Source organism: Rhamphochromis sp. 'chilingali' (assembly GCF_963969265.1).
Source record: "Rhamphochromis sp. 'chilingali' genome assembly, chromosome: 6".
Classification (NCBI taxonomy): Eukaryota; Metazoa; Chordata; class Actinopteri; order Cichliformes; family Cichlidae; genus Rhamphochromis; species Rhamphochromis sp. 'chilingali'.
The window spans coordinates 13,206,695-13,219,961 of record NC_137933.1 but is presented as its reverse complement, the minus strand read 5'-3'; the positions used below and the strand labels follow the sequence as shown (position 1 = coordinate 13,219,961).

General features: G+C 42.0%; 2 protein-coding genes across 2 annotated transcripts; both read left to right on the top strand.

Moving 5' to 3' along the window:
• Positions 1 to 2,932: 2,932 nt before the first annotated feature.
• On the top strand, positions 2,933 to 6,784 carry LOC308398463 (serine/threonine-protein kinase pim-2-like; the record flags this gene model as incomplete). The annotated part of the gene is made up of 8 exons (XM_080885120.1): positions 2,933 to 2,972; positions 3,363 to 3,599; positions 3,974 to 4,068; positions 4,207 to 4,254; positions 4,339 to 4,557; positions 4,647 to 4,827; positions 4,914 to 5,084; positions 5,158 to 6,784. The coding sequence occupies 8 exons, from the start codon at positions 2,933 to 2,935 to the stop codon at positions 5,247 to 5,249; spliced, it is 1,083 nt and encodes a 360-aa protein (XP_080741246.1). The 3' UTR covers positions 5,250 to 6,784.
• Positions 6,785 to 9,927: 3,143 nt separating this feature from the next.
• Positions 9,928 to 12,990, top strand: LOC308398462 (serine/threonine-protein kinase pim-2-like; the record flags this gene model as incomplete). The annotated part of the gene is made up of 8 exons (XM_080885119.1): positions 9,928 to 9,967; positions 10,358 to 10,594; positions 10,969 to 11,063; positions 11,202 to 11,249; positions 11,334 to 11,552; positions 11,642 to 11,822; positions 11,909 to 12,079; positions 12,153 to 12,990. 8 exons carry the CDS (start codon positions 9,928 to 9,930, stop codon positions 12,242 to 12,244), a joined length of 1,083 nt encoding a protein of 360 aa, XP_080741245.1. The 3' UTR covers positions 12,245 to 12,990.
• Between the last annotated feature and the right edge of the window lie 277 nt (positions 12,991 to 13,267).

Below are 13,267 nucleotides of genomic sequence, written 5' to 3'. Positions count from 1 at the left end.
TCGTCAGCAAACTTGATGATGGTGGTGGAGCTGGTAGTGGCCACACAGTCATATGTGTACAAAGAGTACAGCAGGGGGCTCAGAACACACCCCTGGGGGGCTCCAGTGCTGAGAGTGGTGGAGGCTGAGACATGTCCGCCCATCCTTACTGCCTGTGGTCTGCCAGTTAGGAAGTTGGAGATCCACTGACACATAGATGAGCTGAGTCCCAGATGCTCCAGCTTGGTGGTGAGTGTGGAGGGAATTATGGTATTAAATGCAGAGCTGTAGTCTATGAAGAGCATTTTAACATAATTCCCCCTTCTAGTGTCCAAGTGAGTGAGTGATGTGTGGAGGAGATGAGAGATGGCATCGTCTGTGGAACGATTTGGACGGTAAGCGAACTGTAGTGGGTCCAGTGTGTCTGGTAGTGAAGAAATGATGAAGTCTCTGACCAGGCGTTCAAAGCACTTCATCACTACTGAGGTGAGGGCTACAGGGCGATAGTCATTGAGAGAAGCAGGGTGGGGTTTCTTCGGGACAGGAACAATGATGGACTCTTTGAAGCATGTGGGGATCACCGACTGAGATAAAGAGATGTTGAATATCTCAGTGAACACAGGAACTAGCTGGTATGCGCAGTCTCTTAGGATACGACCTGGGATGCCGTCTGGTCCTGCTGCTTTCCTGGTGTTCACTCTCTTGAAGGCTCTCCTTACTTCATGCTCGGAGATGACGAGCACGTTTCCGGTGCTGGCAGTATCTTCCTGTCTGCAGCCGTTAGCGCCGCTAACACTAGCATTGTTGGAGACCTTAGCTGCAGCCTCGAAGCGAGCATAGAAAGTGTTCAGCTTGTCTGCCAGAGTCACGGCCGCGTTCGTCATACCGGTTGTTGGTGCTTTATAGTCCGTTATTGTCCTTAGTCCCCGCCACAGGCTCCTAGAGTCACTCTGTTGGAGTTGTGACTCTAGTTTCCTCCCGTAGCGCTGCTTCGCCTCTTTCACCGCCCTCCGCACGTTATATGACGCGGCTTTGTACGGGTCCATGTCCCCCGTCATGAGTCCCGTGTTGTAGGCAGCGGTGCGGGATCTCAGAGCGTCGCGGATGGTTTTATCCACCCACGGCTTCTGGTTGGGAAACGTTGTGATAGTCTTTGTCTCCACGGTATCATCCGCTAGTTTCCCGATGAATCCCACAACCGCTTCCGTAAACACGTTGACGTCATCGTCGGAGCTGTTTCTGAACATGCCCCAGTCTGCGTCATCGAGTGCGTCCTGTAACGCGGCCACCGATTGATCCGTCCAGCGCGCGACCTTCCTCTGAACCGGAACTTCCTGTTTCAGCCTTTGTTTGTATTTTGGCATGAGGAAGATGGCGGCGTGATCAGATTTGTCAAACGGGGGGCGGGATTGTGCCTTGTAGCCGTCCTTGACCGTAGTGTAGCAGTGGTCCAGTGTCCTTTCACCCCTGGTGGGGCAGGTGATGTGTTGATAAAACTTCGGCGCTGCGCGTTTGAGGTTGGCGCTATTAAAGTCCCCCGTCACAATAAGCGCAGCGTCCCGGTGTTGTGTCTGGTGCTGTGTGAGTGCCTCATGCAGCTCGCATAAGGCGGTGACCGTGTCCGCTTGTGGTGGAATATAAACGGCACTTACAATGACCGATGTTAATTCCCGAGGTAGATAAAAAGGACGACACATGATGGACAGGAGTTCCAGATTTGGTGTGCAGGAGCGTGTGTCCCAGTTAAATTTACCCTTCATTCTAATTTGTGTTGTACAGTTATTTCATTTTTAACCTTAATTTATATTTTATTCCTTCCTAGTTAAATTTACCCTTTTTAATTTTTCATATTTATTTCCTATCTTTTTCATAGCCTTTTCCTTTTTTGTTTTCTTTAGGTCACGAGCAGTTGTCCAAGCATTTCACTACATATCGTACTGTGTATGACTGTGTACGTGACAAATAAAATTTGAATTTGAATTTGTACTGAAAAAGAAGCCAACATCAACTGCTAAACGTGCTAAAAGTAAGTAAGTCCCCGTAGACTCCTATGATCAAAGCACATACAGTATAAAAGTTATAGGTTACAGATCTGAAAAGTAAAACAAATGTCAAAGTGCAAAAAGACTTATGGTCCCATAGAAGTCTATTCCATTTGCCGGGAATTAGGTGAACACCTTTGTGACAAATTTAATGGCTCAGTCATTTGTTCCATGTCATATTTAATAAAAGACCGACATGGTGGCATGTTGAATTGTCCATTTTGCACATATTTGGTCATTCTAAGCGTCAGAGGGAGAAAGATCATTCTGGGAATGCCTACTGGCATTAAGAGTGACTAGACATGACACGTGGGACACAGGGGCAAGGCAAAGTAACAGAAACCTAAAGCCTAAGAATGTAACACAAGAAGAAAACAATAAAGAGAACCAAAAACATACATAAGAATAATCAATGAATATAAATGAACAAACACAAAACACTGGGTCACAGACTCAGTACCATGACAGTTAAATGTACATAATAAATACTTTAAATCAGATGACAATGTAGCTGACACTGTGTTTATTAGTGTGTGGTCAACCACAAATCTTCATACTGTCATCCATACATGAGGTCTTTATACAAATGATGAAAGAAAATGAAAGAAACTGTTTAATTGATATGAAATGATTGAATCATATGAAATATTATGGCTTTGTCTGCCAGTGTTTTTCTGTAAACTACTTTGAACTGCTGGCAGTCAGTGAAGTCACTGAAAGGCAAGATTCTATGTTGTGTTGCCGTAGTTTCCAGTTTACTTATAAAGCTCACTTACAGAATTCAGTTAGAAAAGTCAAGCATTTGAAAGGTGCACATTTGAAGGAATATTAAGTCAGTATTAACTCATTACGGTTTACATTTTCGATTTTAAAGGGTCTCCGAAATTACAATGAAAGAGGAAACAAGAAAAATGACCACTCCAGGCGATAAGAAAGATTCAGGAGATCAAGGTAAGTAAAATAATAAAATAAAATCCTGGTAAAATACAAATCCTAGAACTGTTGACACTGTGTGAATCATTTTTAGAGCAATTGAATCATATGTTTGATTGAAAATAGCTTTAATACAAGATGTCTAATCAAAGAAAGGTTACCGGTCTTTTGGTAAAATAAGGTAATAAGTTTATTCTTGGACTCAACAGTAAAAACAGACCAACAAGTGTCATCAAGATCTAAGACTTAGTGAACCTAGTATCAATTCGCACTGATCAGTTTTTTTTTATCCCAAGAATAAACTTGTGATAATTTAAGCAAAAGCAATTTCAAATTCTTTGCCATCAAACTACTTCCAGTCCTGATGTCGGGGACTCTTTTTCACCACTGTGTTGTTGTCGTTTATAGATTGTAAGAGCAGGACTGCTAAAAGAAAGGCCAGTCCTGAAAAGAAGACCCCAATAAAAAGGAGGAGGGTCGCTGACCAGGCTGGTCCTTCCACCAGCTCAGATGTGGTCAAAGGAGTGAAACGCAAGGTTGTGCAAGATGAAGAGGGCACAACAAAGAAAGCAAAGAGGGCTAAACTGCTTGATCATATGAGCGGTGACGAGGAGCAAGCATCCTCCTCGTTGGACTCTGGTAAAGGTAGGCTAATTAGTTGAATAAGGGGGTAGATTAAGTGTGGTTGCTAGGTTTAAGATATTGGTGTTTAGTGTTTGTGTCTATCATCCAGTGAGCTGATGTGCTTTTGGTGTTTTCCACATCTCCAGACTTGAACAACAAACAGGTGTGCGCAAAAAATGGCAAAAGAAAGGCCACGGGAGACAACAGAGAGTCACCCAAGAAAAAAAGAAGGAATGTGGACCAGGGCAAAAAATCAGTGGCAGACCAAAAACGTAAGTAGCAAGCAGCTTGGGTTTTATATTCAGGGGAAGGGCAAAAGGAACATTTAGGCTACAGAGGAGAGTAATTTGTGTCACAGCTGTAATAAAACAAGATTTGCTGTTTTGTCTGTTCAGGTGAATTCCAAGCCAGATATGTGGAGGAGCACCAGCTCGGAGAAGGAGGCTGCGGAGCAGTGTTTGCGGGCTACCGGATAGAAGATCGTTTTCCAGTAAGTGTTCAGATGATGGTAGTAAGACAGGCAGTAACGCAGATAATGGATAATATCGTAAACTGAAACGTCTGCTGTGTTTCCACCTTTCATTATGTCATACTGAGGAAATGCTCACCAATGCTCTGTGTCTTTTAGGTTGCCATCAAACACATTCCCAAAAATAAAGTCTACTGCAAAGTGGCGGTAAGCATCCAACACTTGAATCAGTTTTACATTACTGGATTGAATGCGGCGTTCCTCATCATCCACTTTGTTGTAACATTTCAGGATGAAAGCGGGAAGAAGCTCTCGGTGGAAGTGGCCATTATGCTTAAACTTGCAGGTGAAGCAGAAGGGTCAGTGGGAATATCAGCACCTGTGTCCTTGCTGGAGTGGTTCGACATTGGCAAAGAGCTGATCCTGGTGCTGGAGAGACCTGTCCCTGCTGTGGACCTGCAAAAATACAAAGCAGAAAAAGGAAGAACTTTACCAGAGGACAAGGCCAAGGTAGGTTGACTGGGAGAGCCTTGGACTGTACAGCGTTCAATCAAGGCAGAAAAGCATTAACTCATTATTGTGTTTTTCATCTTTTCCAGGTCATTCTGAAGCAACTAGTTGATGCTGTAAAGGAACTTGAGGATAAACACATCTTTCATCGGGACATCAAGGGAGAAAACATTCTGATTGAGACCGGCTCAGATGTGCCTCGAGTTCGCATCATCGACTTTGGACTGAGCTGCTTTGTTAAACAGCGATCTCTGTATCGCATCTTCTATGGTAACATATTCTGCTCCTGCTTTTCACAGATGTAACAATTTGTGTCTTTTGTTTTAGAAGAAATTGTAATTGTGTCTGTTTGTTAGGCACGCCTCTTCACACCCCTCCCGAGTGGTACAGGAGGAGCTGCTACAGGTGTGGACCCACCACGGTGTGGCAAATGGGAGTGGTGTTGTATGAAGCGCTTCATGCACGGGACTTTAGTACCGAGAGGTTCCTCGCAAAGAAACTGAGCATCAAAAAGCGTCTGTCCGCAGGTAAGAAAACTTCACACTTCCAGATTCACTAGAACTATCATCTTCATCTTTTTGATCTTTTCTTTCTTTCAAGGATGCCGGAATTTCTTGGAGGCATGTTTAACTACAGTCCCGGAGAAGCGCCCAACACTGGAGGAGCTCCAGCTTCACCCCTGGCTAAGATAACACACACAAACACACAATTCACACCTTATCATGCAAGTGTGATACATTGTGGTAACTTCCTTTCTTTTTTCTGTTGGACAGGAATAGATAGGATGGGTCAATCTTAAAAAATAAATAAATAAAAATTGAGCTTTTTTGGAGCTCCTGTAACCCCCCCAGCCATCCCAGGAAAGGGGATCTCTCTTTGAATGGGCTTTCCCGAGGTTTCTTCCCATCGATCTGGCCCCCTGGGGAGTTTTTCCTCGTCTTCATAGAGAGCTTGGGCTGGGTCAGGAGCTCCATCAAAACTGTCTTTATTTGATGACTTTAATGTCATCAAATAAAGATGTGTTTTACTTAAAGAAAAATTTGATCAAAATAAAACTTGTTTAATTCATCTTTGCTGAGGATTCTCCTTCGTTACTATTTTGTTTTGTTTTTGTTTTGTTTTTTATTACCCATGGTGCATTTTGACAAATAAGAAAACTGAATCAGGTCAAAGTGTGCACAAAGACAGTCACACTGCAAATGATCTGAAGACTTGCATCTGTTGCTCTAACCCCCAACTAGTTTAGACAGATTTCCTGGTTCTACCAGAGGTTTTTTCCTTCAAGAAGGGAGTTTTTCCTTCCCACTGTTGCTGAGTGTTTGCTCATAGTGGGTTGTAAAAGCATAAAAGTTAATAAGAGGCATTCAAAACAGAGTTATCACAGAGGGAACTATATAGCTTAAATGTACAATTTCTACAGGACAAATTATAACTGTAGCGAGATTCAAATGGACAAAAGCGAAAGAAAAATATTACAGATTTGTTTTATTAATCAAGAATAAACTTTATTATACACAACTCTAAATTTCAGTTGGTCTTAGTCAGATGTGTTTTTAATTCAATCCTGCAACACTGTGCTCGCTGCCATCACTTTATATCTTAGTGTGCAATTCAAATATATACTTATTACAATATTTTTCCCCCTTAACTCTCAACTCGCGTTTTTAAAATGTCTGTGATCATGTTTGTCCGTTGACTTCTGTCTGGGCCTCGAACGATTCATCAGACAGGTTGGCAGCCTCCAACTGATGCTCCAGACTTTCATCATCGCCTCTATTCTGATCAACTCTTATCTTAAACTTAGTGATGAACTCATTACTGGCCAGCGCGCCCTCCTTTTTAGGGCATGTGGGCTTTGATAGTCGCTCTGCAAAGAAAATTCACAAAACATTTCTTATTTGGTAAGCTTGTTAACAAATTTTAGTTCAGTTTTGCTGAAAGTTATAGCATGCATCAGGTAAGAAGCAATTGGTTCTTAAAAAGCATATACATTCCCCAAAACATTTTTATTATGTGCATTTTGGAGAATAAAAGATTGTACACAATTTCCCTTTTTGAAGTAAAAAGATTATTAAGTCTAATTCTTACTTATTCAGTAGATTAAAGTATTGAAACATCATTTTTCATAAAATATGCACATTACAAAATTAAAGTTATTCAAAAATTACTCAAGTACTTACTCCAATACTCACATTATTCAAGTAAATTTAATTTTTGCCAATGTAATGTCACGTAAAATCTTAATCTGAATAAGGGATTTGAACCCCACTGTCACGGCCAGGGGATCAGCAGGCCGCTGACTAGTAGTGTTCTCTCTCTCTCTTGCTCTCTGTCTCTCGCTCTCTCGCCAGGGCGGAACTCATGGTGGGTTCACGCCCTCGGCCCACGCCCCTCTGAAGAGGAAACACCTGGGCCTCATCAGTGCAGCCAGCATTTAAGCCAGGGAGTGGCTTCTACTCATCGCTGGACCGTTGTGTGTGACTCGTGCCAGTGCAGCCCGGCTCTGAGCAAGTTCTCTTTTGCTTCCCTGTGCAAAACCTCTAACGTGTGTTTCCTTCTGTACATAGATCCCCTGGACCCGACTCTGCATTCCCCGAGCGGATTCCCTTTTTGTGTGAGTGTTTGGAGAGAGAGTCAGAAGAGGAGCAAGTGGCTTTTCCCTACCTGGATTTCCCCGGAGCCTTTTCCCTGTCACCGCTTTGTATATAGCACTATCCCCTGCACTGTTTGTATATACACCTGGTGGAACTGTAATAAATACTGACTGTGCCTCTGAGTCCTGCTTGTGAGTCCTCAAGCGAACCGTGACACCCACACAGATGAGAGCTTAGCAGTGAAGCTCTCTCTTAAAATTTGAGTTATAAAGTCAGAAGTTATCACGGACAGAGATCCATGTTCTTTTAACATAAGAAAGAATATTTGCTGGAATTGACATTAATCCAAGCCCTTAAAACGCCATTTTGGATTAAGCATTTCCTCTTAGAAAAGTCTTCAATGAGCAGGAAGCTCCAGTACTGGCGCCGGTGAGGTCGGCTGCCGTCACGACTGCTCCGACCACTTTTTCTTTGTCTTTGTTTTTTAAGTTAGTTTTCAGCGTTTCTAAATCGGCAAAATCATCACCATTGGGTACATTAGGTATGACAGTGACACTCTTGTTTCTATTGGTATACAATGTACTCACAATTCGAAGTTTTTAACTCCGGATCCGAGCTGGCCGAGTGAGATCTTGAGGGAGAACAAAGGGAAGCGGCGGCGGCCTAGAGGGAAGCGAGCCGGCGTCAGGAACAGGCTGAGAGCTCGTGCACACCGCACACCTCTGCCTAGCATCCTGCTCGCCAACGTCCAGTCACTGGAGAACAAGCTTGACGACCTCAGGGCCAGGGTAAAGTTCCAGAGAGACATTCGGGACTGCAATCTCCTCTGCTTCACCGAGACATGGCTGAACCCAGCGGTGCCGGACCACGCCATCCAGCCGGCAGAGTTCTTCTCGGTTCACCGCATGGACAGGACACGGGACTCGGGGAAGTCAAGGGGAGGCGGCGTGTGTTTAATGGTGAACAACAACTGGTGCAAAAGTGCGAACGTTGTTCCTCTCACACGCTCCTGCACACCAAATCTGGAACTTCTGTCCATCATGTGTCGTCCTTTTTATCTACCTCGGGAATTTACATCGGTCATTGTAAGTGCCGTTTATATTCCACCACAAGCGGACACGGTCACCGCCTTATGCGAGCTGCATGAGGCACTCACACAGCACCAGACACAACACCGGGACGCTGCGCTTATTGTGACGGGGGACTTTAATAGCGCCAACCTCAAACGCGCAGCGCCGAAGTTTTATCAACACATCACCTGCCCCACCAGAGGTGAAAGGACACTGGACCACTGCTACACCACGGTCAAGGACGGCTACAAGGCACAATCCCGCCCTCCGTTTGGCAAATCTGATCACGCCGCCATCTTCCTGGTCACTGGTCACTACATTCTTCATTTCCGGTTAATACTTGTACAGCTGCTGTTATTGTGTGTGTGTATATATATATATTTATTTATTTATATTTCTTCATACATTCTTATATAGTTCTATATTGTGTATTTTGTTGTACAGTTATTTTATTTTCAACTTTAATTTATATATTTTATCTTATTCTTTCCCAGTTAAATTTACCCTTCATTCTAATTTGTGTTGTACAGTTATTTCATTTTTAACCTTAATTTATATTTTATTCCTTCCTAGTTAAATTTACCCTTTTTAATTTTTCATATTTATTTCCTATCTTTTTCATAGCCTTTTCCTTTTTTGTTTTCTTTAGGTCACGAGCAGTTGTCCAAGCATTTCACTACATATCGTACTGTGTATGACTGTGTACGTGACAAATAAAATTTGAATTTGAATTTGTACTGAAAAAGAAGCCAACATCAACTGCTAAACGTGCTAAAAGTAAGTAAGTCCCCGTAGACTCCTATGATCAAAGCACATACAGTATAAAAGTTATAGGTTACAGATCTGAAAAGTAAAACAAATGTCAAAGTGCAAAAAGACTTATGGTCCCATAGAAGTCTATTCCATTTGCCGGGAATTAGGTGAACACCTTTGTGACAAATTTAATGGCTCAGTCATTTGTTTCATGTCATATTTAATAAAAGACCGACATGGTGGCATGTTGAATTGTCCATTTTGCACATATTTGGTCATTCTAAGCGTCAGAGGGGGAAAGATCATTCTGGGAATGCCTACTGGCATTAAGAGTGACTAGACATGACACGTGGGACACAGGGGCAAGGCAAAGTAACAGAAACCTAAAGCCTAAGAATGTAACACAAGAAGAAAACAATAAAGAGAACCAAAAACATACATAAGAATAATCAATGAATATAAATGAACAAACACAAAACACTGGGTCACAGACTCAGTACCATGACAGTTAAATGTACATAATAAATACTTTAAATCAGATGACAATGTAGCTGACACTGTGTTTATTAGTGTGTGGTCAACCACAAATCTTCATACTGTCATCCATACATGAGGTCTTTATACAAATGATGAAAGAAAATGAAAGAAACTGTTTAATTGATATGAAATGATTGAATCATATGAAATATTATGGCTTTGTCTGCCAGAGTGTTTTTCTGTAAACTACTTTGAACTGCTGGCAGTCAGTGAAGTCACTGAAAGGCAAGATTCTATGTTGTGTTGCCGTAGTTTCCAGTTTACTTATAAAGCTCACTTACAGAATTCAGTTAGAAAAGTCAAGCATTTGAAAGGTGCACATTTGAAGGAATATTAAGTCAATATTAACTCATTACGGTTTACATTTTCGATTTTAAAGGGTCTCCGAAATTACAATGAAAGAGGAAACAAGAAAAATGACCACTCCAGGCGATAAGAAAGATTCAGGAGATCAAGGTAAGTAAAATAATAAAATAAAATCCTGGTAAAATACAAATCCTAGAACTGTTGACACTGTGTGAATCATTTTTAGAGCAATTGAATCATATGTTTGATTGAAAATAGCTTTAATACAAGATGTCTAATCAAAGAAAGGTTACCGGTCTTTTGGTAAAATAAGGTAATAAGTTTATTCTTGGACTCAACAGTAAAAACAGACCAACAAGTGTCATCAAGATCTAAGACTTAGTGAACCTAGTATCAATTCGCACTGATCAGTTTTTTTTTATCCCAAGAATAAACTTGTGATAATTTAAGCAAAAGCAATTTCAAATTCTTTGCCATCAAACTACTTCCAGTCCTGATGTCGGGGACTCTTTTTCACCACTGTGTTGTTGTCGTTTATAGATTGTAAGAGCAGGACTGCTAAAAGAAAGGCCAGTCCTGAAAAGAAGACCCCAATAAAAAGGAGGAGGGTCGCTGACCAGGCTGGTCCTTCCACCAGCTCAGATGTGGTCAAAGGAGTGAAACGCAAGGTTGTGCAAGATGAAGAGGGCACAACAAAGAAAGCAAAGAGGGCTAAACTGCTTGATCATATGAGCGGTGACGAGGAGCAAGCATCCTCCTCGTTGGACTCTGGTAAAGGTAGGCTAATTAGTTGAATAAGGGGGTAGATTAAGTGTGGTTGCTAGGTTTAAGATATTGGTGTTTAGTGTTTGTGTCTATCATCCAGTGAGCTGATGTGCTTTTGGTGTTTTCCACATCTCCAGACTTGAACAACAAACAGGTGTGCGCAAAAAATGGCAAAAGAAAGGCCACGGGAGACAACAGAGAGTCACCCAAGAAAAAAAGAAGGAATGTGGACCAGGGCAAAAAATCAGTGGCAGACCAAAAACGTAAGTAGCAAGCAGCTTGGGTTTTATATTCAGGGGAAGGGCAAAAGGAACATTTAGGCTACAGAGGAGAGTAATTTGTGTCACAGCTGTAATAAAACAAGATTTGCTGTTTTGTCTGTTCAGGTGAATTCCAAGCCAGATATGTGGAGGAGCACCAGCTCGGAGAAGGAGGCTGCGGAGCAGTGTTTGCGGGCTACCGGATAGAAGATCGTTTTCCAGTAAGTGTTCAGATGATGGTAGTAAGACAGGCAGTAACGCAGATAATGGATAATATCGTAAACTGAAACGTCTGCTGTGTTTCCACCTTTCATTATGTCATACTGAGGAAATGCTCACCAATGCTCTGTGTCTTTTAGGTTGCCATCAAACACATTCCCAAAAATAAAGTCTACTGCAAAGTGGCGGTAAGCATCCAACACTTGAATCAGTTTTACATTACTGGATTGAATGCGGCGTTCCTCATCATCCACTTTGTTGTAACATTTCAGGATGAAAGCGGGAAGAAGCTCTCGGTGGAAGTGGCCATTATGCTTAAACTTGCAGGTGAAGCAGAAGGGTCAGTGGGAATATCAGCACCTGTGTCCTTGCTGGAGTGGTTCGACATTGGCAAAGAGCTGATCCTGGTGCTGGAGAGACCTGTCCCTGCTGTGGACCTGCAAAAATACAAAGCAGAAAAAGGAAGAACTTTACCAGAGGACAAGGCCAAGGTAGGTTGACTGGGAGAGCCTTGGACTGTACAGCGTTCAATCAAGGCAGAAAAGCATTAACTCATTATTGTGTTTTTCATCTTTTCCAGGTCATTCTGAAGCAACTAGTTGATGCTGTAAAGGAACTTGAGGATAAACACATCTTTCATCGGGACATCAAGGGAGAAAACATTCTGATTGAGACCGGCTCAGATGTGCCTCGAGTTCGCATCATCGACTTTGGACTGAGCTGCTTTGTTAAACAGCGATCTCTGTATCGCATCTTCTATGGTAACATATTCTGCTCCTGCTTTTCACAGATGTAACAATTTGTGTCTTTTGTTTTAGAAGAAATTGTAATTGTGTCTGTTTGTTAGGCACGCCTCTTCACACCCCTCCCGAGTGGTACAGGAGGAGCTGCTACAGGTGTGGACCCACCACGGTGTGGCAAATGGGAGTGGTGTTGTATGAAGCGCTTCATGCACGGGACTTTAGTACCGAGAGGTTCCTCGCAAAGAAACTGAGCATCAAAAAGCGTCTGTCCGCAGGTAAGAAAACTTCACACTTCCAGATTCACTAGAACTATCATCTTCATCTTTTTGATCTTTTCTTTCTTTCAAGGATGCCGGAATTTCTTGGAGGCATGTTTAACTACAGTCCCGGAGAAGCGCCCAACACTGGAGGAGCTCCAGCTTCACCCCTGGCTAAGATAACACACACAAACACACAATTCACACCTTATCATGCAAGTGTGATACATTGTGGTAACTTCCTTTCTTTTTTCTGTTGGACAGGAATAGATAGGATGGGTCAATCTTAAAAAATAAATAAATAAAAATTGAGCTTTTTTGGAGCTCCTGTAACCCCCCCAGCCATCCCAGGAAAGGGGATCTCTCTTTGAATGGGCTTTCCCGAGGTTTCTTCCCATCGATCTGGCCCCCTGGGGAGTTTTTCCTCGTCTTCATAGAGAGCTTGGGCTGGGTCAGGAGCTCCATCAAAACTGTCTTTATTTGATGACTTTAATGTCATCAAATAAAGATGTGTTTTACTTAAAGAAAAATTTGATCAAAATAAAACTTGTTTAATTCATCTTTGCTGAGGATTCTCCTTCGTTACTATTTTGTTTTGTTTTTGTTTTTGTTTTGTTTTTTATTACCCATGGTGCATTTTGACAAATAAGAAAACTGAATCAGGTCAAAGTGTGCACAAAGACAGTCACACTGCAAATGATCTGAAGACTTGCATCTGTTGCTCTAACCCCCAACTAGTTTAGACAGATTTCCTGGTTCTACCAGAGGTTTTTTCCTTCAAGAAGGGAGTTTTTCCTTCCCACTGTTGCTGAGTGTTTGCTCATAGTGGGTTGTAAAAGCATAAAAGTTAATAAGAGGCATTCAAAACAGAGTTATCACAGAGGGAACTATATAGCTTAAATGTACAATTTCTACAGGACAAATTATAACTTCATTATGTATAAAAGCTCCTGTGGATAATTACTCCTATTTGTAACTTTACACAAGAGAAAGTTTGCTGTCACACTATTTATAACAGGTTGGGTTTTGTCCTCTGAGTTGAGCCTTTGGTTGCAGTTTATTGAAGAATTTCCTCTAAAGTAGCTGTTGATAAAGATTTAAAGTCCTGTTTATATACAGAAATATGCTTTAGTTCATGTTTTTTTACATGTCTGCCTCAGTGGATCAGTAGAAGATCTGGCACAGGAAACTAGATGATGAAAAAAG